General features: G+C 48.4%; 1 protein-coding gene across 18 annotated transcripts in view; it reads left to right on the plus strand.

Annotated features, from left to right (window-relative positions):
* The window catches only part of LRRFIP1 (LRR binding FLII interacting protein 1), a 142,825-nt gene that overhangs the window by 28,245 nt on the left and 87,413 nt on the right, over positions 1 to 27,167 (plus strand). For 3 of the 18 annotated variants that reach the window (XM_072961917.1, XM_072961929.1, XM_072961930.1), the window contains exon 1: positions 22,670 to 22,799. The exons of 12 other annotated variants lie outside the window; for them this stretch is intronic. Coding sequence is in view for 3 of the 6 variants with exons in the window: in XM_072961914.1 (XP_072818015.1) it covers positions 23,422 to 23,445 (24 nt within the window). In the remaining 3 variants the exon portion in view is untranslated. Of the gene's footprint in view, positions 1 to 22,669; positions 22,800 to 23,396; positions 23,446 to 27,167 lie in introns of those variants that run through there. 3 more of the 18 variants (XM_072961924.1, XM_072961927.1, XM_072961914.1) reach the window with 2 other exon arrangements.

The raw sequence follows: 27,167 nt of genomic DNA on the forward strand, positions 1-27,167 counted from the left end.
TTTCAGGCTGGGCTAAATGTGCTTCCAGGAAGCGCGTCTATAAAACAGATCATACCAAACAGATTATGCAGAACAGATATCTCCGGGATGATGAAAATGCTCTAAAATTAGACTGTGGTGACGGTTGCACTGCTCTGTAAATTTACTGAAAATGCTGGAATTGTACACTTAAAAAAGATAAATGCTGTGTAAATTATACCCCCAGGAAAGCTGTTAAAACACAGACACAGAGAGATGATTGCGCTCCCTTGTCATCCAGTCTCGTCCCTCCTACAGAGGCGCCCCCTGTCCCCATTTCACCAGGAAAAGAAGGTGGTCACGGGCAGCGCCCACACCTCCTGCTTCCAGAGAGCACGCTAGTCTCGATGCGGGGACCTCATCAGAGGCGGCTCCTTGGCAGCCCCGCGGAGTCTGCGCTCTACTCCTGGGCACCCGTCACTAAGACCTCCCTGCAGCTGGCGACCGTCGAAACGTCCCCGGCAGGTGACAGCTCTCGGGGGCCAGGCACGTCCTTCGGCCGTGGAAGGAGCAGTCCTGGGGGAGACGTGCGGGTGCGCCCGCGGCTTCTCCGTGCCCTGCCTGTCACTCAGGCTGGACCACCACTGCCACGTCCACCCGCCGGGCGTCTGCCCGGGAGCAGCTGCTGGGCCAGCAGACAGGAGAGTGGGCACGAGGCCTCAGGCTTTCCTGAGACTGTGTCTGCAAATAGCCCTGAGCCCAGCGTTTTGTTGGAGAGCCATTCGTCACCTCATTCTTTTCCATTCTGTCACCCGGCCTGTGGATGCTGTGAGGGCGGCCGGCCTGGTGGTGTCCATTAGCGGGGAGGCACTCGGGCTGGGCGGCTGGATGGAGAGCAGCTGTTCCGACGCTGTAAAAGCATCGCCGAGCTCCACTCACATCAAACAGGGCCGGTTGCTAAGTGCTCTCCTGGATTCACGACGTTAAATCAAGCGATCGTGGTAACTTGGAGCTGGAAGGGGTCTTAGAGATGATTTGTTTCCACCTCACCTCTATTTGAAAAAGGAGATTCAAAGGGCCTAGGACTCGCCCAGGGACACACAGGACGCCGTGTCAGGACTCGGACCTGCCGCCAGGTTTCCTGACAGCTCGCCCAGATTGCCCTGCGTCAGGCCGATGCCCTCTTCTTACTGTATTTAATTGCTTCAGTGAGAAGGTGCTTACAATTCTGTTGTGTGGAGACCATTTACACCTTCTTACTAAAAGCAGCCTGACCATTTTAGGCAATGGATGTACGGCTGTGGCTCAGGTGGAAGTAAAATCTTAGCCTATGATGAAATTCCTTTAGATCAAACGGGATTGGCCCAAATCGCGGATTGAGCTGTTACCTACATGATTTTAATGTGTTAAGTTTATATTGGTATTTATTTAGTTGGCTTGCAGCTTACAAGTGACTTTTTTAAATGTCCAGAGTGTCTGGCACACAAAAGGTGTTTTCAGATGTTAGTTACTCTTTCACAGCGTGAGTCACTAGCTTGGTGAACAGCACATGGTGGCTTTGAGACGCGGCCCCTCTGGGAGGGTCACTCCGCCCAGGGTGGGCCTCGGGCATCTTGACGACTGAAAAAAGCGTTCTGTGCACAGATCGACTTGGAAACTACTATTCCAGGGCACAAGAATCAAAAATAAATTTTTGAAACCGTAATTGCTTAGCAACGTTACAGTGATTTCAGTTTGTTTTTCATCTGAGGAGACTGTCCAAGGCCACCGCGGCATCACTGACATTTTACTGGAGGGGTTTTTATGTTTAAATGGAAGGTGGACGCTTACAAGTTTTCTAAGGAGCTGAATTCATGGTAGGAACAGAGCTGACTCTCAGAGCTCACACTGCTGAGTGTCAGTGGAATTCCCGGTGACTCGTAAGTCAGCCTCAAATCTGCGGGCGATGACAGGAGTGAGAAAACATGCGGGGCAGCACCCCTGAATTTACTGCACCAGTGGAAGCTGACCTGCTGGCTTTGCTGCGATTGGGTCTGGAGTCCATGGTTTTAACCCCATCGTGTGATTTAACCAAAAACAGCTCTGTGTGCTCACTGAAGACAACAGCATACAAGCTCAGTGTTGATGGAAACCCAGTCATGTGAACAAAAGAAAAAATACCCAAAGATATTTTTATCTCTTTTTATTTCCAAAAATATCCAAACCCTTGGCTGAAATAACACAAAACAAAACAAGAGAAAGACTACATTTTTCTCATCTGATGGTTACTGAAAAAGACTCAGCATTCCACCATCAGAACAGCCGTCTCTTTCTGGTCTCTTCTTATTTTCGGTTCCCAGCCTGAGATTTATCCATGTACTAAGCTGTCGTTTTGTTATTGAGGTTGTTTCTCTTTTATTTCATTTGGTTTTTGACCTTGACTCCCTGGACCTGTAATTTGTGTGTAGAAATTAGAGGAGTGGGGGGGGGGGGATCTATCGGGCAGGAATAACATCATAGCCTTAAAAAAAAAAGACCAGTTTTTGATGGTCGTTATATATTAAAAACTAGATAAATTAAAACAAAAATTGCCTAAACAAATTAATGCTACCTATATACCTCTTTTTTGGTTATTTGAGATTGCAGCCTTCTTTTTTTGTGCAGTTAAGGGTTAAAGTAAGAATAATTAAAGAAAAGGTACTAGCTTTTATAGTGGGCAGGAATGAGGCTTAGATTTTTAAATCTTGACTAGATTGACTCGAATTACGTGTGTGCCCCTTTTTTTGGCCAACTTGAGAGAGATGGTTTATCTAATCTAATGAAATACCTTCCAAATTCAGTAAATCAACTAGTGTCTATTGAGCAACTATAGATACAAGACTTTGGCTAGATTTTGGAAGCAGACCTCGCAGGGCCACAGTGCTCAGTCCTCCTGTATACACACGAAGCTTTGTTTAGCACAGCGGCAGATTTTGGATAGAAACCTGACACTTGTGTGGTTACTTACTCATAAATTAGACGTGTACTACCACAATGAAAGCTAAACCATCGTGCACTACAAATAAAAACAGAAACGAAAAAAGGATGAGGAAAAGTGTAATTAGGTTAAACACTTCACTTTGGAGAAGTGGGACCTGTAGAGTAAAAATAAACATGGCTCATCTCTGCACAGACTTCTGCGTTTTGAGCATTTGTAGATACTGTTGCAATTAGTAACACAGGCAAAGGCCAGTCAGCGTGTGCAGAACTGGGCTCTCCAGAGGAGAGGCCAAAATAAATGCAACAGAATATATATTTCAAAATATAAATTAATAAAACATCTCTGAAAGGAAAGAAGACTTGAATCTACACTGTGTCCCAGAAAACATGGTCACAGTGCAGTCGATACCAAGACATAGTCTAATGAAGTTTCTAGACAGCCATAAGGAAGATTTCTGTGGGAAGCAAGGCAAAAAGATCATCACATATGTGGGGGGAAGATGTTCCCGCTGGCCTCAGACTTCTCCATGGTAACATTCAAAGCAAAAGATAGTTGGAGCAATGGCCACAAAGCCAAGGAAAGGAAGTATGGCCAAGAACTGTATACCTCAAACTGTCATTCAGACATAGAAGAGGACGGGGGGAAGGGATTGCTCAGTGGCAGAGCACGTGGGGCTCCATCCCCAGCACTGCCAAATAAATAAATAAATAAATAAATAAATAAATAAATAAATAAAAATAAACCTAATTGCCTCCCCACCAAAAAATTTTTAATTAATTAAATAAAAATACTTTTAAAAAATATAAAGGAAGAAAAAGGCTGTATCTGTTTATTTACGCATAGAGTTTCTCTGAAAGGGTGTGTAAGGAAAGACAATTCCATTTTTGAAAATGCAAGCATTTAGGAATATCACTCCCGTAAGCCCTTCTCGAATAAACTATTGAAGACAACGTTTTCCATTTAATGTTTCTCAGTGGAATCACTGGGCGATCTTTAGTAAGTCCCTGTTCCCAGGCCACGCCCCATGCTGATAAAGTCACCTGCTCTGGTGTTGGCACTGAGTTACCGGTATTTTTTAAAATCCCCAGTTTGAGGATCAGTGCAACCAAGCAATAAGTTAAGATATGAAGGACTGGCAGTGAGCATTGCTCCTGCTGAGCCGGAGGACTAAGACAAAGACAAGCGTGGCAGCGCTGTGACCCAGAGCGCCGCCTGAAGACTGTCACAGACAGTGCAAGAGTCCAGGAGGGCAGCTGGCATGACACACTGCTCTGAGATCAGGGACCTCCACATATTCACGCAATGACCAGCTAGAAGATACAGTGGAAGAAAAGTCCCCATTTCATAGCTGCAAAACACATAAAGTACCAATTAGTAAGGTTAACACCAGTGCAGGTTACGGGAAGTCATCTTTAAAGCACTACTTAGAGACCCAGCACAGCGAAAGCCAACATTAAAAACAGGTCAGCCAGCTGCAGCCCCCAGAGCCCCCGGTGGTCCACCACTGGGACGGCAGCAGCAAAATACATCGCCACGAAACAAAGCAAAGCAAACAAAGGTCGCAAAACAGTCAACCAACAGAAGGAATATTTGCAGCTTGTATCACTCAGGCTGATTCTCCTGATGTAAAAAGAACTCAGACGTCGTGAAGAAAGGACCAACAGTGCAAGAGAAGGGTATGCATGTGAGAAATCGAGGCCACGCCCAAGACAGAACCCCCGTCTCCATCTTCTGGAAGCCAGACGCCCAGCTCCTGCCGTAGGGCTGGACCCTATTTATTGCATCCCCCGTCCAGGTGAGGCGCTGGCACCCTGGTGTAAAGGACGGCTGGTCTCCTTCAGGAAGACAGACCAGAAAGCATGCCGGGCCGTGTTATCATGGAATCTGGGCACTTGCGTTGCTGCCCTGGGAGCACAGAGAGCAGTTCCTGCGATTTTGTTCGTTGTGCTCTGGGAAAGCTCGGCGCATTTACAGGCAAATCCAGCACATCCTCCAGACCAAATCAACAGAGACTAAGAGCGTGCTAGATCTGCCAGGAAACAAGAAAGTGCAGGAATCTGCTGCCGTTCCGGAGTGTGAACTCCAGTGGGGGAGCCAGGCTGGGATCGGGAAGGTTGAAGTCCAGAGTCAGGGCAGCGATGGTAGCAGACTGGTCCTCACAAAGCAGCCCGTCACCTAGATGACTGTGTGGGCAGTGTTTGTTCCAAGAGTTGAGGATGAGGGAACTGCCTGCTTGCATGAGGGGAGGGCATGCAGCTGGGCGGGCTGGATCTGAACCTGGAGGGGCCCTTGGGCTGGACTGGCCAGCTTTAGCTCACACAGCCTGGGTGTGGCACCCATGCGATCCAGGGAAGCGTGACTCTTAGAAAAAAGTTGTGGGATGAGTAAAGGGCTTCACCTGCTGATAACGGAGGTGGGAGGTGGGGGATGGGGGGCCGAGGAAGAGGGCTAGACTCAAGCTCCAGAAACCTTCAAACCGTGGTCCATTCTGAGGTCCGAGGGCTGGCTCCAAGCATCCCCGAGCATTTGTGCCTGGTTGATTTGTGCCCCGTGGCCCTCACATGAGTGGCAGGGCACTGGATGGCCACCTACAGGGACACTGGCACAGGTGCCCTCTTAGGACCCTGGGCACAGTATGGGCACATCTTCCACGAGAGGAGGAGAGCCTGCATCACTCCACTGACCCAGAGCATTGGGAAACAGATGCTGGACTCTCACTCCCTCGCTCATCTCTCGTGGAGATGGGCTTCAAAGGCGGGCAGTCCCTGCGCCCCACAAACCCGGTTCACCCTGTCCCCAGGCTTCCCAGGCTGGGCTCCAGGGAGAGGCTTTGCTGCAGTTGGCACCTCACCAGGGCTGTAAACCAGAAACCAAGTATATGTGGGGCCACCTTAGGGACCTGAAGTGGCTGGCTGTTCTCAACCCCACGATTCTCCCGTCTGATAGGCAGTCAGCTTTTCCTGGCTGCTGCGAGTTCTGGGGGAGAAAATGGGCTGACTGAATGTGAAGGTTGGGCCACACAGACAGCTTGCCCGGAGCAGCCCCGCGAACCCCTCTCCTCCTCAGAGTAGCAGCAAAATCATTGGTTCCCCAAAGCTCTCCAGCTGGCCAGGCTGCCCTCCTCAGTCCCTCACTCCCGCAGTCACCTCTGGGGCTTGACTGTTGCTCCTCTTTACCCCTCTGCCTTGCTATCGGCCCCTGGCCCACCTGCGTCCTGGGGCACGTTGCAGTCTGGGTGCCTCTGCCCTCACCTGGAGGGCCGTCTTTGTCCTTGCCGTTGACCCTCTCGGGCAGAAGCAGAGACTGATGAAGGTACCTACGGCCTTGTCACTGTCGAGGGGATTTTAAAACGAAGCTAAGGTCTGTTACAGAGACGCACAGTCATGGTGAGCACATCCAGTGTGCTCTGCCCGGGGACAGCTCCTGAGAGACCGCAACGTCTTGCTGTTTTCTGAGTCCACCTTCTGCAGCGTACAGCCGGGCTGCGTGGCAAAGGCTCTCCCGACCTGGGTACCTGTGGGTCCCCAGAATAGGAGCCACCAAAATTCCTTTGGGCAAAATGTAAAATCTGGCTGAGGACTGGCATGCCCAGGGCAACGTGTAACAGTGTATTTGTGTTCCTTTCCTGAGGCTCCCACGACAAATTGCCACAAACTGGGCAGCTTAAAGCATCATCAGTTTATTCTCTCATTGTTCTGGAGGCCGGAAGACCAAAGTCATAGGGTCAGTTCCTCCCTGAGGCTCCGAGGGAGAATCTGTTCCTTGCCTCTCTCCTGGCTTCTGCCTGTTACCTGAAACCTGCAGGCTGTGTGGGCTTGTACACAGGTTCCTCCGGTCTCTGCCTCTGTCTTCCCATGGCATTCTTCCTGTCTGTCTGTGTCCCTGTGTCCAAACTTCTCTCCTCTTATGAGGACACCCAGCATTGGATGAGGGCCCATCCGAATCCAGTGTGACCTCATTGTAGCTGAATCACATCTGCAAAGAGCCCATTTCCAAATGGGTCACCTTCACAGGTTCTGGGCAGAAGGACAGCATTCGGCCAGGACAGTGTCACACGTGTGGTTTCCTGCTTCGAGGCTGAAGTGTGCGGTGTGTGGTGTGCTCTTGAGCCCTTCAACCAGATAAGGAAGCCATTTTTTTTTCAGACGCAACTACTGAATGTGATTCTTTACTTTGTCTTGGACTTGACGATACACAGCGATAGGTCATAGACTGGCCTGAAATACTTGTTTGTTCTGCAGTAAAATCCATTAATAACACCTTGTAACTGGGACAGTTTTTTGCTCCCATTCTTGATCTGGCTATTTATAGTGAAACCTATTTTCCCGGAATTCACATGCATTGGTTACCATCAACAACCGGCACTGGTTTAACTAAAATGACTAGAATTTTGGGTTTTAAAAAATGGTTGCTGAGGATTGTGGCCTTTCTGTGGAACAAGGACGGAAGGAGGGGAACAGCGTGGCTGCCAGGCACCTGATGGCGATGCTCAGAGGAGGGTGGTGCAGTCACGGGACCATTTACCGGGACTGGGGAGCTCTGGGTTGGCGGGGCAGGTGGGGAGCCGGGGAGAGTTAAGTTCCTTTCTGAAAGTGTTGTGTCTGAGGTAGCTGAGGGCTGTCCAGATGGAAAGGTCTAGCGAACATGGTAGCCTGGACCATGGGAGAGAGGGGGGAGTCAACTCATTCGGGGATGGTCGAAGCCACGTGGGTCCATGAGCTCTACTAAGGCGGGGGTGGGGGCTCAGATGGACAAAGAGGATGTACAGAAGAAGCTGCACCTGCACACAGCAGGAGCCGGGGGCAGAGGAGGGTCACCCAGCCTTGGAGGGAGATGAGCAGTGTCTCTTGCTGCAGAAAGACCCAAAAGGGTACAAGCAGGTCAGTGTCACTGGAACCTTGCCGTAGGGAGGTCCCTGGTGGCCTCAGCCTGAGCCAGTTCCGTGAGGTCGTGCAGGTGGAAGGACCATGGTGGACTGATGCTCAGTGGGCCAGGAGTGGACACGGGGATTGGGGTTTGGGTCCATGGCGGAGACCCTGGCTTCCTCGCCTTGTGGTTCCCTCCCCACGGGTGCCTGCTGTTCGTCCCCTGCCCAAGGCTCTGCTGATGGCAGCTCTTCAATGCTGGGCTCCGCTCCTGACTGCCTGGGCCGGTTACAGTGGTTCTCCGAGCTCTGAAAGCACCGTGCTTTGCAGACTTGCTTGCTGCTCCGCACAGCATCTCCTGCGTCTGCTGTGGGATACCTAGGCCTCCTGTCACCGCGAGGATCACTTCAAGGCAAAGGCTGTTCTAGGAGCTGAAAACCTCGACGAAAATCACGCCGGGCGGTACTGCGTGCTTGTTACAAACAGGCCTTCCCTTCACATTCCAGCAGCGCCGTGAGTCGCTGCGGTCGGGGGAAGGCAGACTGAGCGGCCGCTGGCCGGAGGTGGCAGAGCCGGCGCTGGACACCCTCTTCCCCTAGCGGACATCATGGGAGCAGATGTCCAGGGGACAGGGGTCTGGAGATGAGGCAACGAGTTCAAGTGCACAAATGCCGCCCTTGGAAGAAACAAGCTCCATTCTGTGCAAAGGCAAACGCTCCAAGGAGGCAGGGCTTCAGTCTGTGTGAAAAGGAACATTCCAAAAAACAGTGCTGCTCAAAAACCGAATGAACTTCCAGAATGAAGGTGTGAAGGTCTAGTCTCTGGAAGTGTGTTTTGCTGCCTTCTTTGAGCTTTTTGGTTTGAATTCTAAAATGTTGAGCAAATATCATTTTATAAAATAATCACTCTAAAGGTACTTTTTCTACCCAGCGGCTGCAGTGTTTTATCTACATTGACCACACTTCACTTGCTTACGCCCGTTCCCCTCGGCTGTGGGTGACGTGGAGGCGGACACCCATGTGGAGTCACCTTTGTGGGGTTGTCCCTCGAAGCGAGATCGCCTGCTCTGAGGGATGTGCGCCTCTGTGAAGACTTGGAGCATGCTGGTTTTCACACCCTCTTGATTTAATTTTCCATTGCATCGCAGAATTCATGACAGCCAAGAATTCCCATTCATAACATTGCATGTAGGGTGTTCTCTAGAAGTTAATAAGCGACTTCACGGCCCACTGCGCTGTGCTGACGCTGAAAGATTTTTCAGTTTCTCACGTATCTTAAAGAACGCGTACAATTTTAGTTACTCATGAGACATTTAAATAAGCTTCTTACTGTTAAGTAATGCAGCATTTCCTATTGTGGAAGAAACTATTTACTGATGGCTTTTTGAAGTTAATGAAACTTAAATCTAAGGGTTTCAAATAAATATTAGGGTGAAGTAAAATAGTAATTTAATTTAAAAAGAAAGAAATGGTGATTTTCTTATTTACCAGAGTGGATTGTTCTCCTGATATCTTTATATTTTGAAATAATTGTATGAGCTGTGATTTTGAACAAAACATACAAGTAAAGTAATCTGTAATCTACAAAACACGAGGGTCCCAACGTTTCTCCCAGACCTGAGAGTCAGCCTTGGACCCTGCTCTTCACGTAAGAGTGAGTTGGTTCCGAGAGATAGCTGCAGCTCAAAATATCTTAATTTGATGCCTCGCTGACTATCAGCACTATATAAAAGTGGGTTTTTATTCTGAGTAACTCACTTCTTGCCATGAAACTGCCAAAAGGTACTAGAAAAATGAAAGAAATGTATGCTGTTTATAAACTTGGTTAGTACTCAAGCTGGACGCTCTGTCAAAGCGACGTTGTGTGTCTGGGGAGGGGGCTGTTCGTCATTCCTGAGGATGGCTGCGGTGGCTGGTGTAGCGCGTGAAGCCCCCACAGCCTGCGTGGGTGATGCCACCTCCCCAGCCGGACGGGTGATCCTTACTGACCAGAAGGAATCAACTCTAGGGTCTGGGGGCCGGTCCTTCCTTCCAGGCTGGATTTGCAGGGCTGCCTCTGACAGAGAGTTTCCATGGCAACTCCCCTGCCGCTCCCACGGCCCCTGACCCCATGTGTCTTTTGTTCAGAACACCCGGCACCTGGGCCCTTTCCTGTGGCAGAGCCCCCGGGTCCTGGACGCACCACCAACCAGCCATGCGACTTGGGGCAAGTTATTTTGCCTTTTGGTGCCTCAGTGTCCTTGCTCGAAAAATGGCTGTGATTTGTGGGCTGTTGTAAGAATTAAATAGGAGGATCCAGGCGTGTGGCAAGCTCTGGAGTCGGGCTCCTGTCCCCCAAATCGAGCACGTGGTTTGCTGTCTGTGCAAGGACATCGACAAGTCCCGGGACGCACTGCACGCGTCACGCAGCGTGATCACTGTCGTAAAATTATCAGGCAGCCCCCCTTCTCGGCCACCAGGAGTTTTCTCTGTTCCTAGAGCTGGGGGGGGGGGAGGACAAAGAGGCGAGGGCGGAGGGGGCCGAGGGGCGGGAGAAGCTGTCTTCCTGATGCTGTAAACGGGAGCACATTTCACGCATGCATCCAGTACCGTCCACTGTGTGGTACCGATGGCGTCCATCTGGGGTGGACACAGACGTGTAATCAGGTGCCAGGAGCCGTGGTCCTGACACAGGACCGGCCCGTCAGCCTCCCGTTCCTGCTGTTTGACCCTTAGACCCTGTGCTTTGCTCCCCAGCCTTTTTCATCTGTCCCATCCCCAGCCATTCTCTGTGCAGCTCCACCCACTCCCACGGCTTTAGCCCCCTCATTACTTCTCTGCGTCCTGCCCCAACCCCTCCTTTGAACTCAGCCTGAGGACCCCACATCCCCACCCCCCAACCCTGAACACTGAGCACCTCCATCCCCAGCAAGCCGCTGCCCTCCTGTGTCTCCCATCCCCACCCCCTCACGGCTGGCTGAGCTTGACCCCACACACACCCGTTTCCCTCCCTCTTTGGAGTTGCAAACTCACGGGGTGACCCCACCTCAAACCTGTCTTCATCTTGGTATCCCAGTGACCCCAGCAAACACAAACCTCATGCCGCAGTTTTCCTCATTACGAGCCTTAATGACTCCCTGGATAAATTTTAAACTCCCAGGATAACATGTGAGGCCTCTTAGCCCCCTTGCCCACCCTCACCTGCTCTCTCTTTCCCACAGCATCTTGCTCTGCAAACATACCAAGCAACCAAACAACGTCTCCTGTGACTTTCCATTCTTCTGGACTCAGTTTGCCCTTCCTCCAGGAAGCCCTCCCTGACTTCCCCAGGCCAGGGTAGGAGCGTTCACAGTCACCACATATTATCCTTTACAGCATGTATCCTGAAGTCTGGTTCACAGCAGTCTTCGTGCTGAATTAATGAAGACATTACCAACAAAGGTAGTAACTGCTGATTAAAGGAAATGTTTAATTTATTACAGTAACTATAGTACATGTTTATTGTAGAAAATAAGGAAAATTTAGACAATAGTAGAAAAAAATTATGCCCCTTTCTGTGACCAGCCATAAGACCTGTCAACATTGTGTTTTATTCTCCTCCGTTCTTTTATCTACAAATGTTTTTGAACATAGTCTCAAGTGTATGCTTTGAAATACTGCAATATTTTTTATCTTTTTTAAGTAAAGAAGTGCAACCTTAGTGCCAAATGCTCTGAAAGACATTTTAATGGTCACACAACATGGCACTGAGGATGTCCCACTGGGTCTTCTTTTCCCTGTTGTTGGACATGAAAAAGCTGTTTACAGGGTTTTTTTTCCGATCGTGAATAACATTGCAGTGAGCACCTTTAAGAGTAAACAGCTTTTTATACTGCAAATGGTTTCCTTAAATTAGAATATCAGAAGTGCAAATATAGGTTTTAAAGTATAAACATGTGTGAGGGTCCTGCACTTGTTTCCAGAACTGCTTTCCTGAAAGGCTGTATCCGGTCACATTTGCATCTGTGTTGTGGGAAAGAAAGTGTCTCTGCACCGCCAGACTCGGGGCTGGGACTGTTCTCAGCCTCTGTGAATCCGAGAGCTAGACACTGGCGGCTCTTTAATTCTGTGTTTTTCGAAGTTCTTTTTCAAGTTGTCAAAACATGTCTTGGAGTATTCGTTGTTTTTCGTTTTGGTTTTGGGTTGGTTTTGGGGGGGTTGTTTGGGTTTTGGTGATTTGTAGGTTACTTATTAACCTGTTTCATAGCTATTGAAATGTTTTTTCTTGGTTGAGTTCAAGAGTTGAGCATCTTCCTCATTCCCTGAAAGAAACATGCCTCTCCCAGTGCTTGGCAGCCCTGTAATAGGTTCTCCACCAGGCTTATTTTAAGATGTTGAAGCCGTCACAGCTGAGTGAGCAGATGAATGAAAGCAGAAAGCTGGAGTTAGGTGGGACTAAAAGGATGGCTCCACCTCGGGTAAATGCGTCCACAAGCTCCTCTCTTTAAAAATAACCCATCTCCTTAAACAGCGGCAGGCTGTTCCATCACAGCGTTCCCTAGGAAACAGCTGCTGGCGGGCAGAAGCCTACCAGGTCTTCAGAAATTCCACCCACGTGTGAGATGTGTTCGCCTGACACAAAGCCTCGCTCACCACTGCCCCAGGAGTCAGCTTGAATCAGCTTCTGGCAGAAGATCCGGAGAGTCTGAACGTATCTGAATGTCAGACCCCAGATCCCTTAATGAAAACCAGCTGGGACGAGTCATTTTTCCCGTGTTCTTGGATGTTTGACCAGTGAGGGTAGATGGTCCTAATTCCAAAAGGGAAAAAATAACGCATCCTCTGAGGAGGATTCGTCCGTCAGGCTTTTTCACAGAGAGGACACAGCCTGCAGCGCCCCGGGAGAGCCGTTCGCTGCTGTTGTAACACAGCTGGCGGGGCAGGAAGCCGTCTTGTTGGAGTGGAGGTCGCTCTGTCCTAGGTGTGTCTGCTTGTCTGGGGGGCCGTGGACAGCTCACTCATCAAGGCTGGAATAATGTCATCTCCGGGGAGCAGTGACCAGGCCAGATCACGTCTGGAGGTGCCTTCCAACTGTGGTTTTGAGAAAGAGAAGAAAACATTTGTCCGAAGGGAGCAGGGGTTGGGTAGGAGAGAGCCAGGCCTGGGAGGGTGCAGCACAGGTGAGCTCCTGGTGTGGCCAGGCAGTTTGAACCCGGGTCAGTGGGTGTGCGTGACTCGGCCACGAGCCGTGGTGTCCACGGTGGTGCCGGGAGTAACAGCACACACCTTGCAAGGCTGTCAAGGCTTAACTGGGAGAAACACATCAAGTGGCAACGCAGCAGCTGACACAGTGTTCAGTGACCATCCAGCAGGGTTCTGGAACCACGTTCGTGCGGGTTCCGCGTGTCTGGGCTCAGGTCTGGTGCCACTGCCCACTCGTTGCAGGACCCTGGCAAGCAGCTCCCTGTCTCTGCCTCAGTTTCCTCGTCCTGAAGCAGAGAGTCGGGTCCTTTCTCTCCATAGGGCTGTTGTGAGAGAGAAAATCAAGTATCAGGCATTTTGACATCTGGTGCATAGGGTCAGCTCTTGTTTTTGTCGTCAGCCTCCCGGGGAAATGTTTTCCTTGAGACGCCAGCGGAGGGCGCTCACAGCTGTGGAGGGCAGCCAAGCCCCCCCCTTCAGAGATTCCCATCCGCCCCTCTTGCTTGTTTGTTTATTGAAGCATAGTGTCAGTTTCTGGTGCACAGCATGCTTCTGTCATACATGTACATACACACATTCGTTTTCACATTCTTTTTCATTGTAAGTTCCTGCAAGATACTGAATCCAGTTCCCTGTGCTCTACAGAATATGAAGAGATGCACGGGTATCTGCAGGTTGTGTGTGGGAGAACCAGCCTATTGCATCTAAAAGGGTCCAGGGATTCTGAACGAAGGGAACCCCTTCTGGTTCGTGTGGTGGTTTTTACTGTAACACCAGTATCTGCCTTTTCAAGTGATGAACGGTGAACTTGTGTCAGCCTGCAGTGCCGGCCGCGGACCGCACACAGCGTGCACAGCACACACCCTACGAGCAGTAACGGGCGGTTGTGAACTGCCGTGGAGACGCAGATCTGAGAGCCAGAGTCTCCTCATGTCAAGTCAGGCTCTGAAACACTTGATCTCGACCTATGAGAACAAATCCAGGCACCACCCGTGGTCCCATGAAAGCCAATTTGTTTGTCACAGTCAGAAACCCAGGACAGCCCAGAACAGATTCTCTTGCTGTTGGACACTTTCCAGTCAGAGGTGAGCCGTTCCAGGGACAGCACTTGTGTTGAGTCTTCTCAGGATTCTCAGGACGACTGCAGAGAAGTGCAGCAGGGGGAGCTGGCGGCGGGGGCAGGAGCCAGGGCGGAGGGGGCGGCTCTGGCCAAGGCTCAAGGGCTGCTGCGAGCTGAGCACCAGCTCCTTGCTCCTTCTCCCCGCGTCCGTGGTCCCCTCGGAGAAGCTGTCCGGGGGCTGGGCTGCCCACCAGCTCTGCAGTCTGGTCAGTACCGGCCACACCCGGGTCGGCCCGCGGGTGCCTGTTTCCCTTGTGGAACAGACCGCCTCTCTATGTAAATTACAGCTAAGTGCCGTGAACGGCCAGTCTGGCAACATATTTCTTGGTGCTTTCCACTGTGGACCAGGCTGAGAGTTTCTTTTCCTGATCCTGATCTCTGCGTCTTTCACTAAATGATATGAATGGTCCAGTGTTAGGTCCTCATGGTTTCCAGAAGTCTGTCGAAGCACATAACCCGCGTCTTATCTCAGGACATACAGTCACTGATGGACCCTTTACAGGGGAAGAGTCAGTGCCCTCCACTTCTTGTTTTTCTTACATTGAAGTGTAGTTGCTTTACAGTGTTGTGTTAGTTTCAGATGTACAGTGAAGTGATTCAGCTACACATATACGTATATATGTTCTTTATCAAATTCTTTTCCATGATAGGTTATTATGTCCATTGCTTGTCTTGTTAGTGACTTTTTTAATGCAGTAGCAACTTAAAGTTTCCTAAAATAGAGACAGAAAGTGTGATTCTTGGGCAAGAGAGTTAGACTTCTGTGTTCAATGAGAATTTAATATTTGACAAATTAAAAATTGAATACAGATAAAAGGTTTTTAAATTCTTAGGTACCCATTAGGATCATATTACTTGTTCAAACTGGAAGTAGAAAATTTTCTGCACCTGCATAACACAAATTTTATCTTGCCCTTAAAAAAAATAATGACCCAATTTAAGTTTGTTTTATATTTGGTTTATTATTCTGGTTATTCTAAGATAATGACTACTCTATCATACATTGAAATAAGAATGGATGATGCATATTTTAAAATATTTCCCTTGGCTTGAAGCTCTAAACAAAAGCTTTTAACATGATTCACCTTGTATTTTCAAGTATTACTATAGGTCAGCCACAAAATACTGACTTCCAGTGTCTTTATAAATAGCTACAGTGGGTCAGTTCTTCATAGAGCATGATGAAGTTCTTTTATAACCAGTGGAGTTGTTCAGACTTTTTGGATCCAGAACAGACTTAACAATGCGTGTATGTCCACTCTGAGAGACGTAAGCGTGACCTTGTTTCCATATATAACAAAACTCTGACCTAGATTGACTCGTTACCGACGTTCCTCATCTGAGGGTTGGGTGCTCTTTTATTACAAACACTGTTAAGTTTTTGTAAATTGTTTTAGTGAAAAAAAGCATGGAGATTCAGTGTTAGAGTTTTGAAGTGACCACCAGGAGGCAGAACAGACTCCTCCGCGGCTGGTCTGTGAGATGAAGGGGAGACGGTGGGAGTGGCCGGTGGGGGGGGGGGGCGCCAAGCGGCCTCCCAGAGGCTGAGTGACATCTGGGAGTTTGCACTCTGCACTCTCTCAGGCTTCACAGGGAGGCTCCCCTTCCCGCTTCCCTTGGAATCACTTCTTGTTTCCTTGGAAACGCAGAGCTGTGCTTTCTGCTTGCCCCTCCTCCCCCCGGGCCTGGCACCGTTTGGGGATATTTCCACTCAGTGTCCCAGCACGTCGCGCGGCTGTCATTCATTACTAACGTGTGCAGTTATTTAGCATCAGTCCTCCCCCTGGAGGCATGACTGCCCCGCCGTGCGCGCTGTTACCTGGGCAGCGGGCAGGGTCTCTGAGGGTGGCAGCCCTCCCCCGCAACATGATGCTTGAGTGAATGAGTCAGTGGGTGAGATGAGATGACGCTGGCCGCGATGGGGGGCTGGCATTTGGGACCATGCTGACCACTCTTGGGCTGCACACTGTGGCCTGATATAAGGCGGTGGCCCTGGGAGCACACTGCAGTGACATTAAGAGAGGAAGCCAACTTGGTGGTTAACTGCAGGGGAAGGGAGGGGACTGCGCTGTCGGGACAAGGAGCAACCTGGGCACGTGAGGGTGTTTCCTGACATCCAGGTGTGACTGTGCACATGTCCTTACAGCAGCCTGGGATGTCGTCATGTCATTGCCCCTCCTTCACACGTGAGAGAACTGAGGCACAGCAGTGTTAAATTATGCTTCTTAGGAGGCACTGGCTGGTAGCACCCCTCAGAAGAGGAAAGATTCTAGGAAGCAACAGGAGTTCTGTTTTGAATACACTGAGGTTGAGGTGACTTTGGGACATCCGGGTAGATATGCCTGTGTGGCAGGTGGGCTGAAACTTGGATGAGTCAAGAGAAAAGAAATACAGATACGGTGTTGGGAGACGTCTGGGTCATGGTCAAAGTAGCACGGCCAAAAGGAGGTCTTACAGGAAAGAGCTCTGAAGACCACCCAGGAGTCCTAAAATCTGTGCCCCACCCTCGCCCCTGGGCATAGCTGTGTGTTCACTTTATTTTCTGTGGCATTCAGAAATAGGTATAACAGCAGATGGCCAACAAGCACAGGAAAAGACGCTCAACATTGCTAATTATTAGAGAAGTGCAAATCAGACGGCAGTGAGGTACCACCCTGTACTGGTCGGAATGGCCATCATCAAGACGTCTACAAACAGTAGACGCTGGAGAGCGTGTGGAGAGAAAGGAGCCCTCCCGCACTGCTGGGAGGGATGTAAACTGGTGCAGCCACTGTGGAAAACAGTATGGAGATTCTTTTAAAACAACTGAAAATAGAGTTACCATGTGATCCAGCAATCCCACTCCTGGGCATTTATCTGGAGAAAACTCTTATTCAAAAAGACAAGCACCCCAATGTTCATAGCAGCACTATTTACAATAGCCAAGACATGGAAGCAACCTAAATGTGCATCAGCAGATGACTGGATAAACAAGATGTGGTGAGTGTATATACACACACACGATGGAATATTACTTAGCCGTAAAAGAGAATGAAATATTACCATTTGCAGCAACATGAATGGACCTAGAGATTATACTAAGTGAAGTGGGTCATGCAGAGAAAGACAAGTATTACATGACATCACTTATATGTGGAATCCAAAAAAATGATACAGAGGAACTTATTTACAAAAAGAAACAGACCCATGGACATAGTAAATAAACTTACGGTTACCAAAGGGGAAAGGGGAGAGGGATAAATTTGGAGCCTGGGGTTAACAGATACACATGACTGTATAAAAAATAAGTAAACAACAAGATCCTACTGCAGAGCACAGGGAACTATAATCAATAGCCTATAGAACCTGTAACGTCAAAGAATCTGAAAAAGAGTATATATGTACATGAATCACTTTGTTGTACCTGAAACTCGCACAGCACTGTAAACAACTGTACTTCAGTAAAGAAAGAAATAAGTATAATGTGATCAATAAAGTGGAAAATTGCTATTTACTGTTTGCAGGGTGGTTGGCAGTCTCAGCTGCATGAGAGAGATGGGAATTTGCATTGGTGCTATTCTGTCTTTCAGAACTTTAAAAAAAAACCTATATTGGTGATCAATCATGTGACTTCTTATAGCAAAAATTAGGGAAGAAAAAGAACTGGATTTGACATCTTGAAAGACCCAGAAAAATTCTGAACTTTGGGTCCGATAATCCCCCAAGGGCCTTCGGTTAGATTTCAAAGGATGCCTGAAATTGGGTAGGAGAAAAGGCAGCGCTGCCTCCCGTAATGAATGGAGGCCAGAAACCTCCGTAGTGTTAAGAGTATGTGTGACTTCGTGTCCAATACAAGTACCCACTAGTGTTAGTCACTTTATGGTGGCTGCAGACAGCGGGGGAAATTCACGGCGCCTTGTCCACGTTACGGTGGCCATGCGCTCTTGTCACTCGCGCGCTGACAAAGCAGCAGCTCTCATGCAGGTGCTGGTTGTTGAGCGGCTGCCTCTCCGCTCCAGCCCCACCTCGCCCCTCCTCACCGGCCCTGTGATCCCTGTGATGCCGGGCGGGAGCCCCGCACGCCTCATCTCCCCTGGGCCCTAGAGGGCGGCCGGGAGGCAGAGGAAGGAGGCAGGACCTTCCTGCTTCCTGTTTCTGTAAGCATCTCCCCAGCAACAGCTCTTTGCCAGGGCGCCCCGGTTGGTTCCGCCTCTCACGCTCCCAGAAACCACCGCAGTGGAGCGCCGTGCTTCTGAGCCTCTGGGGTGCAGCAGCCCCGTCCTCTGTGCCCCAGCTCTGGCTGCCCCCCGGCCTATTGCCTCTGTGTTCCCCGCGTCCCCGGGCCCTCTCGGTCACCCGACACCTGGTTGGTGGGGCCCCTGTACTTCTATTAACGTAACTGGTATGATTTTTTTTTCCTGCCTGGACTGTGATTGATACAATATATCACAATTTTAAAATATATTTTGATAATATATTTCAGAATAATCCCTTTTCTTTATAATCCTATGTACTTTGTTTTAAGCTTTTGAAAACCATTCTGAGAATGGCCACGGCCTTTACCAGCCTGCTGCCGGCACCACCCAGGACACGAAACAGGGAAGGACTGGGCGGGCTAGGCAGCCTGTTAACTGCAGTTTCCTCCGTCAGGCAGAAGCCTCAGGGAACACAAAGCATGAAGGCTTTGCTTTTCATTCTTGCTTTATTTTCAGATAAAGGAACAGAGGAAAATGAAACTTTGTGTTGTTTCCCCCTTCAAAGTAGTACATGCTTGTCAAAAACAATTGGAGAAGGAAACAAAAAGTGATCTATATTCTTATTACAACATAAAGCAACCATGGCTCTATTTTGACTGATTTCTGTAGAGTCTTTGTTCTGTAATTCTGTCACACTTTATTCCAAATGTGGGCCATATATAATCATAGAATATTACATGTGAAAACTTCGATGTTTTTAACTCTTAGAAACTTAACTCTTTGTTGCTTCACTGTGGGACAGTTTCTTCTTTTTCAAGTCTGCACCATACGAGAGCCTCTTCACCCAAAAAGAGAAGTTCCTGACCTTCGGTTGCCTAATACTCTGCTTCGGAGACACAGTCCTGCCTCCTTATCTGGCCTTTGAAGCTCAAGTCCAGCCATCTCGAGCAGAACTCTCACCTAGGAAGCCACTGAGTGCCTGAAAGAAATTAACTGTCCCAGAGTTCGGGCCACTTGAGCTAGAAGATTGATGTGGTTACTCCTACAAGAGCCTCACGGCTTAGAATCCCGTTCGTCTGCCGGCCCGTGGGACTAACAGGCGTATACATCCCCTGCCCGGGGTGGAGTGTGCGGGCTGTGTGTCCCCGCGCTGAGGTGCAGCTGGGACCCAAGCCGCAGCGGGCGTGGCAGGAAGGCATGGGGGAGGGGCGGCGGGCCTGGGACAAAAGTGAGCGCGCATGTCCCATTGTAAATGGTGACTGGTTACATTAGATTTAGGTGAAATGCGCCTTGGAGGACTCTGTAAGGCTATGCACTCTGCAGACCAGACACCTGCGCTGTGCTGGCGGCCAGCATCGTATTTATTTAAATATTGATTGCGAACAGTAATCCTAAGCCGTCCGTCCGAGCGAGGTGCCGGCACTACTCCTGTTGTGCAGATGAGGAGACCGAGGCGTTGGGAGGGGCTTTAGAATTGGCGCAAGGCCGACAGCAAGTTGCGGGCAGCTGCCAGGCAGCGCGGGCCCGGGTCTGAGTGTCCTCCTTCTGCACTGCCTGTCCCGGCAGAGACAGTGACAGGGACGATCACGGCGAGCTTTTCATTGACTTGAGGCCTAACCTTCTTCGAGCTGCTTTGCCTGTTTATCTTTATTGGTCAGAACTGGATTCTGGCCCTTAGGCAAGAGTGTCTTGTTCTGAGACTTGTGATTTGTTTCCTTTCAAGGACTTTTATCAGGCAACTGACAACAGATTTTCTGTTTACCTTCCAGGCAACTTCAGTGCTACTTAAATTCTAACAAGCCTGGAGTCCGGCCCTGTGTTATTATTACAGTACAGGCATGAACTCACAAGGCTGCTGAGTCCCTCTTACTCCCCTCATTGTGGAGCCTCCACTTTAGGAAGAGACAGCCAGCCGGGGCTGGAGGAGTGCTGCAGTGATGGGAGCACTTGTTTAGGCAGGATAAAGACACCGGCCGTGTAACTGCTGAGGGGAGGAGACAAACTTCGTAACTACTTGCAGACCACGTGTATGTCTAATCCAAAAACTCAGAGTTCAGTGAAATAGTTTGTAATGCTATAAACTAAAATCCATAGCGTTCCCATACCCCACAGTTTTTTTCTAAAGTAATAGCAAAAAGATAAGATCCCATTTAAAATAGCATTTAGGAACATAGAGATATGCAGGACCTGGGCGAAGAAAACTGTAGCAATATACTGAAGGCCGTGCCAGATTAAAACATGGAAACATGTTATTTCTGAACTAGAAGAGTCAGTGTTGCAAAGATGTTTATCCGTCCCCCAGTGATTTACCAATGTGATGTAAGTCTAGTGAAACCCCAGGTCAGGGGGCAAGGCCGGCTTACAGCTTGGTGAGCAGCCCCCGACGTTGATCTGGAAAAATAAATACGGAGCTCAGCCGAGCAGCTTTTGGAAAAGAATAATGAGGGTGGTTTCCAACTTTTTTGTAGCCTGCAGGTTCTTTGTTCAAACAGAATCCTACCTCCCCTTCACATACTTTGCAGTGGGTCCTTTGCTCCTTCCTGAATAAAGTTCAAGTTCCTTAAACTACTATTTTAAAAAAAATAGCATTCTAACAATGTCTAAAGGTACTCTGAAAAGCAGTGAAATTCCCACGATTTCAACACTGAGTTACAGCAGCTCTTTTGTTTACTGAGTTTCCTTCCAGTCTTTGTCTGTCTGCGTCCACTGGTGCAGAGTCATGTTCACAGTATACTTGTCTAAGGACCAAGAACGCCGAAAGCTTGGCTTTGGAGAGATCAGTAAGGCCAAAATTTGAGGCTTGAAAGGGGCAAAGAGGACAAAGCTCCGAGTGCTCAAAAATGCTGACTGAAGCTTTAAAACGAATCCAAGCAATTACGAACCTTGGGGCTCTTCCCTGTGGCTTCCTAACCCTGTGTGTACATTGTCATTCCAGAGTCCCTCATCTTGCAGGAAAAATCACCCGGGTACTTGAGAATAACAGAGTGTGCAGCAGGGTCTCAGTGACCACACCTCTTCATGCCAGCCTGAGGTTCCCCTGTTCGCCTGCCACCTGCCTGGTGGCTGCATCTTCCCGGTGTTACAGGGGAAATAAGGAGGCCCTGGGAGTCATCCCAAACTACAGCCTAGTTGGCAGCAGAGCAGGGATTGCATCCAGCTCTTCTCCCAGGCCTCTGCTTTGGGGGCTTGACAGCTTCCGTGGAGCCACAGCGCTAGCTGTGCACACTGAGCCGGCTGCCTGCGCCCCGCGTTTTGATCAGGCCTTCCCGGAGGGTCCAGGAAGCAAACCTCGGTTCTTTGACCTTCTCAGTTCCAGCGTTCACCATCACGCACTTGGCCTCGGGGTGGCCGCACCATCTCTGAAATCTCAGCCCCAAACTTCCCACCCCCAGCCCACTTCCTGCCTTTCAGTGTCTGGCACTGATTTTCTTGTTTTTTCTGACAACAGCTAGCCCTGCTTTTGTGTTCCTGCTTGAAAAAAAGAAGACCAGAAATCTAAAAAAATGATATGAATGAACTTAATTACAAAACAGAAACTGACTCACAGATGTAGAAAACAAATGTATGGTTACCGAAGGGGAAAGGCAGGAAGGGACAGTTGGGAGTTTGGAATCAGCAGATATAAACAACAAAGTCCTGCTGTGCAGCCCAGGGAACTATATCCAATACCTGGTAATAACCTATAATGAAAAAGAATATATGTGTATAACTGAATCACTATGCTGTACACTAGAAACTAACACAATAATTGTAAATCAGCTGCACTTCAATTTAAAAAAAAGAGGGCCCCAGATGTTAGATGCTTGTTGAAATAGTCTATCTTGACATTATTTCTGTGCACGTTCCGCTGTGGATCTGTCGGGGCGTGACTTGCCCGCATAAGGTGATGAGTCAATGTGCTTCTGCAACGTGGGTGCCTTGGGGGAAGGCACAAGTCTGTCTAGATCAGGGGTTCTCAGGGGGTTCCCGTTGCTTTCCAGGGGACATCTGGCAATGGCTGGAGACACTTCCGGGGATCACAGGTAGGGTGGTGAGTGCTGCTGGCACCTCATGTGTGGCGGCCAGGGACGCTGCTGGTCACCCTGTGATGCACAGGACAGCGCCCCATCGAAGGATTATATGACCTAAAATGTCAATGGTGCTACGGTTAAGAAACTCTGCTCTATATTTATATTAGAGTTTCCCCATAAAATCTAATCCCACATTTAATACAGATGCCTCAACAGAAGTGGGGTTAAGAGGAGGGGGCTTCATTGTAATCTGAGTAACAAATACCAAACGCACTGGTCAGAAGAGGCATTTGGAAAACCTTCAGTGGACTTAGGAACCCCACCCTCCCATTAATGAAAGGCGGGTCGAAGCTGCCTGGTGAGGTGCTGGGTATAAAGGTGCTTTTAATTGACCTCTGCTGCTGCTCAGAGATGACGTGGTCAGGAGTGGCTATTTGATCTCCAGTTGTTCCAGAATTTCCACTCTCACGCCAAACATGTCTCTCCAGACTGCTGTTCTTTGCTCTTCCTTAAACTTCTCTTGAAGTTGATCTAAAATCTTCATTTTTCAGAGGTGAGGCTTTTGTGTTCTATGTTAAAGTCTTCTGTAAAGATATCTGGTTCTTAAAAATTGATGATTTAAAAAAAACCCTGCTTATAGTCTGGGACTTTTGTGGAGGCTGATAGTTGATGACTTTTCTTTGAACTGTACTTTGGGGGCAGAAATGCAGAGGGGAAGACCCTTATTTTAGGGTGTGGACATGTGTTTGTAGTGCTGTGCTAACATGGGTTACAGTCTTGCTTTTCCTCTAGGAAAGGTCTTTTTCTTAGAAAGATTACTTTAGGGATGCTGTTTTAGGAATATCTGTACCTTAGGTTGGAAGGTTGCTTGCTTCTGATGTTTTTGTCTGTTTTCAGTCAAGCTGCCTTCAAGCTGTTTAGCAGGAGTGCCTGATTTTTAAATCTTTGAATTCATCTTATGAGCACACAAATTTCCCTGTTTGCTATGGGTACTGTTTAAATTCAGATTATAAATTCCTCTATCCCCCACACTTCCTTTCTGTGAATGACGTTTGTCAATCACATTTGTAGCCTGATTGATTTCTGGATTTTTACAGCTAACAGTAAAGATTTGTTTCATGGCTTTGATTAAGAACATTCTCTCTCCTAGAATGTTAAATTCATAGGCAAGATTAATGAAGCCAACACCAAATAAATGGGTGAGTATCTGGAAGAAATACTGCTTTTATTTTTTTAAGTATAATTTTCTATCCCTGAATATGTATCGAAGCGTTTCATTTATTTCTTATCAGTGGGGTGCTCCGTTAGCCAGTGAGTACAGTGGTTGAACGTAAAGCATATTTTCCCATGTCACTACCTATTCAGATCAAACGTATTTTAAATGGACTATTCTGAGAGCATACACTGATATCTTTCTCTTTGCATTAGAGTTGACTTAGAGGGACTTTTCAGAGTCCTTTTCTATATGACTGAGAAATACGTAATGGATTTGAGTTGTTTTGTTCTCAATATTTTTGTAAAATAATTGGTTGATATTCGCAGTGTGTTTTGTTCGTGAAAAACACTTGGCTTTCCTAAGAGATGCTTTATTGGAGGTGTCGGTGGCCATCTCCTTGGTGGTGATATGTGGGGGTGCTTCTGTGATCACTCTGGTCCGGTTTCAAGGGTCAGCAGTTCTGAGGAATGGATTAGAAAAATGGATACTCCCTTCACGCCCAATATTGCTGTGGACTTAAGAGTAAACTAAGTTAGAAATTATCTTGGATGTGGATAGATTTTACCCTCTGACAACACTGTTGGGCTTCCTGGAGCCCTGGGGAAGGGATCTGTGCTCAGGTACTGAAACCGCCCCGCCTTCAATTTCTGTTCCTCCAGCTCTTCCTCCCTCAGTTCTGTGGTCCACAGTCGATGCAGCAGACCCGTGCTTCTGGTTCTCTCTCCCCTCCTGGCCATTTTGGTATTTTCATCCCCACTTAGCTCAGAATCAGGCCAAAGCCTGAAAGCCCATAAACGCCCCCGCCCCTGCCCCGCCCTTGCCCCGCCCCACCTCGGGCTGTTCCTGGAGGAGGGTCAGCCATCTTCCCCGCCCCGCTGCGTGCTCCTTCACTCCCCTTGACTTCCCCTTTCCAGCCTCCAAACAGGCTCAAGTCTCTTCCATCCCTGCAAACAGACAGACAAATGGACAAATCTCTCCCCGGCCAAAACCCTCCCCTTGATTATCTTCCTCCCGGGCTGTAATCTGCCATTTACTCTAAGTGCAGAAATCATTGAAAATGCTTAATTGTAGAGTTTCAGCAAGAGACTACAACAGCCAATGTTTTTCTAGTTGCAGATTAAGGGCAACTAGAAAACCCTGTTTCTCTTCACTCCATCTGCCTGTTTAGCACTGATATTCACACCAGAATTCTAAAGAGGGGCTTCCAGAAGGTGCCTGTATTTTCTGTTTCTCTCACTCCCCATTGTCTTGGCTTGTTCTTAACACTCCTCTTACTCATTAAAGGCAGAAGTCTCAAGACTCCTTCCTTCAGCCTCTATTCTGTTATACACCTGCTACCATTTTTTATCATCACCTTAAACCAGTTCGTGCTTCTGGTGCCAAAGTGCCCGTGGGACCCCTCCATCCAGGCTTTCTGCCACCACTTCATATTCAGTCCAACCAAAACTCAAACTCATCGCCTGCCTTAGAAAATTTGAAGGGATTTTTAAAAAATCTATTAGATGAAAAAGAAGTATGGTGAATTACTGGGTGCTATAGATAGTTATGCAAAAAAAAATCCTAAAGACATGCCATTTTAAAAAGACAGTTTCTATTCCCACTTGCTACCAAAATATAAAGTATTTAAGATCAAGGAGAGTCTGTGATAAGCTATCAGAGTCCTCCGTTTTATTGGGAGACTCATCCATCCATCCATCCATCCACCCTTCCATCAGTTATGAAGTGCCCCCCATGCTCCTAGGTGAGCACATGCTCCCATTCCAGAAGAGCTCATGCATGGTCTGGAGTGAGGACTGAGTCATCGGCAGCTGTGAGAATGAAGTACGTGGTTGTAGGACACCCTGCACAGGTGTGTGCTCAGTAAGCAGGGGCAAATGATGCTAGAAGTGCTGGAAACCAGCTCTCTCTTGCTTTCCAGCCACTCTTGCTCCCAGTGTTTCTGTCCACTGGGAGCAGTCAGGCTACTGGCCGGAGGGCCAAGGTCACTGGGCCTGCACTGGGCCAGCTGACTGTGGGGTACAGTTTTCTCCGTGGGCAGCAGGCAGGGTCTAACTGTCTCATTTGATACTTCACCAGTGCCTTGGGGCTTACTGGGAGGGCCAGCTACGGCCTTGACCTGGGTCCGTGCACTGCTTTGCCAACACCCCAGGAGTGGGGGATGGGGTTGGTGGTCCAGACTAAGCCCAGGGAGACAGCCTGTCTGCTGACTGTTCCCAGTGAGGATCCCTGGCTGGCTCAGGGGAGGGCGCTCCTCTGTGTCAGGCAGCGTGCCGGATGTTAAGGGCTTGGACTTTTAGTAGGGACTGGGGTTAAAACCCAGCTTCACTCGTCCAATGTGCCTCTGTGGACAAGTTATACAATGTTTGTGTACAGGCAGACCTCGTTCTATTGTATCTCGCTGTGTTGTGCTTCGAAGATGCTGGGTTGTTTTGTTTGGTCTGGTTTTACAAATTGAAGGTTTGTGGCTACCTTGTATTTAAGAAATGCATTTCATAAGGCTCCAGCTGCCATAGACAGTGGTCCCTCTGATGGATCTGGGCAAAGCGAATTAAAAACCTTCTAGAAAGGATTCACCATTCTACATGCCATTTGTGGTTCACTGGAAGAGGTCCAAATATCAACGTTAACAAAAGTTTGGAAGAAGTTGATTCCAGTCCTCTTTGACTTTGAAAGGTTCAAGACTTCAGTGGAGGAGGTAACTGCAGATGTGGTGGAATTAGCAAGAGAATTAGAACTAGACCTGCAGGCTTAGGGTGCAGCTTGAACGGATGAGGAGCTGCTGCTTACAGAGGTGCAAAGAAAGTGGTTTCTCGAGATGGAATCTACTCCTGGTGAAGATGCTGTGAAGACTGATGAAATGACAGCACAGGACTAGGAATATTCCATAAACTTAGCTGATAAAGCAGCAGCAGGGTCTGAGAGGACTGACTCCGGTTTTGAAAGCAGTTGTACTGTGGGTAGAATGCTTTCCAGCAGTGTGGCATGCTGCAGGGAAATGGTTTGTGAAAGGAAGACTCAATCAGTGTGGCAAACTTCCCTGTCATCTTGTTTTAAGAAATTGCCACAGCCACTCCAGCCTTCAGCAGCCAGCAGCCCGATCTGTCAGTAGCTACCAAGACAGAGGTAGGACCCTCCTCCAGCAAAAAGATTGTGACTTGCTGAAGGCTCCGATGATGATCAGCACTTTTTTTTAGCAATAAAGCATTTTTAGGTTAAGCTATGTACATGATTTTTTAGACATAATGCTCTTACACTTAATAGACTACAGAATAGAGTAAACATAACTTTTATATGCACCCGAAAACCAAAAAATGTGTGTGACTGTCTTAATTGTGATATTCACTTTATTGAGGTGGTCTGGAACCAAACCAGCAGCATCTCTGAGGTGTGTCTGTAACAAAATGCTTTGTAAACTGAAAGGTGCTGTGCAAATCTGGGTAATCACTTCATGAACCAGCTTTAATATACGAAGTGTTTTTTTATATTAGTCAAAAGGATTCATACAAAGTAATAACACAAATGTAAGCTCACTGTTTGTAGAAGTAATGCAGAGACGTTTATTCTGCTGTAATCAACCTGACCCGTGATTCACGTTCATGCAAAACAGCTGTGATGCCTGCAATTTGGGAAAATGGTTTTGTGTGAGCTATCTGACCAGTTCCGTGGGGTGGCCAAGATGCACCCTGCCCTCCCCATCTGCCCTCT

Source organism: Vicugna pacos, chromosome 5 (assembly GCF_048564905.1).
Source record: "Vicugna pacos chromosome 5, VicPac4, whole genome shotgun sequence".
In the NCBI taxonomy this organism is placed as follows: Eukaryota; Metazoa; Chordata; class Mammalia; order Artiodactyla; family Camelidae; genus Vicugna; species Vicugna pacos.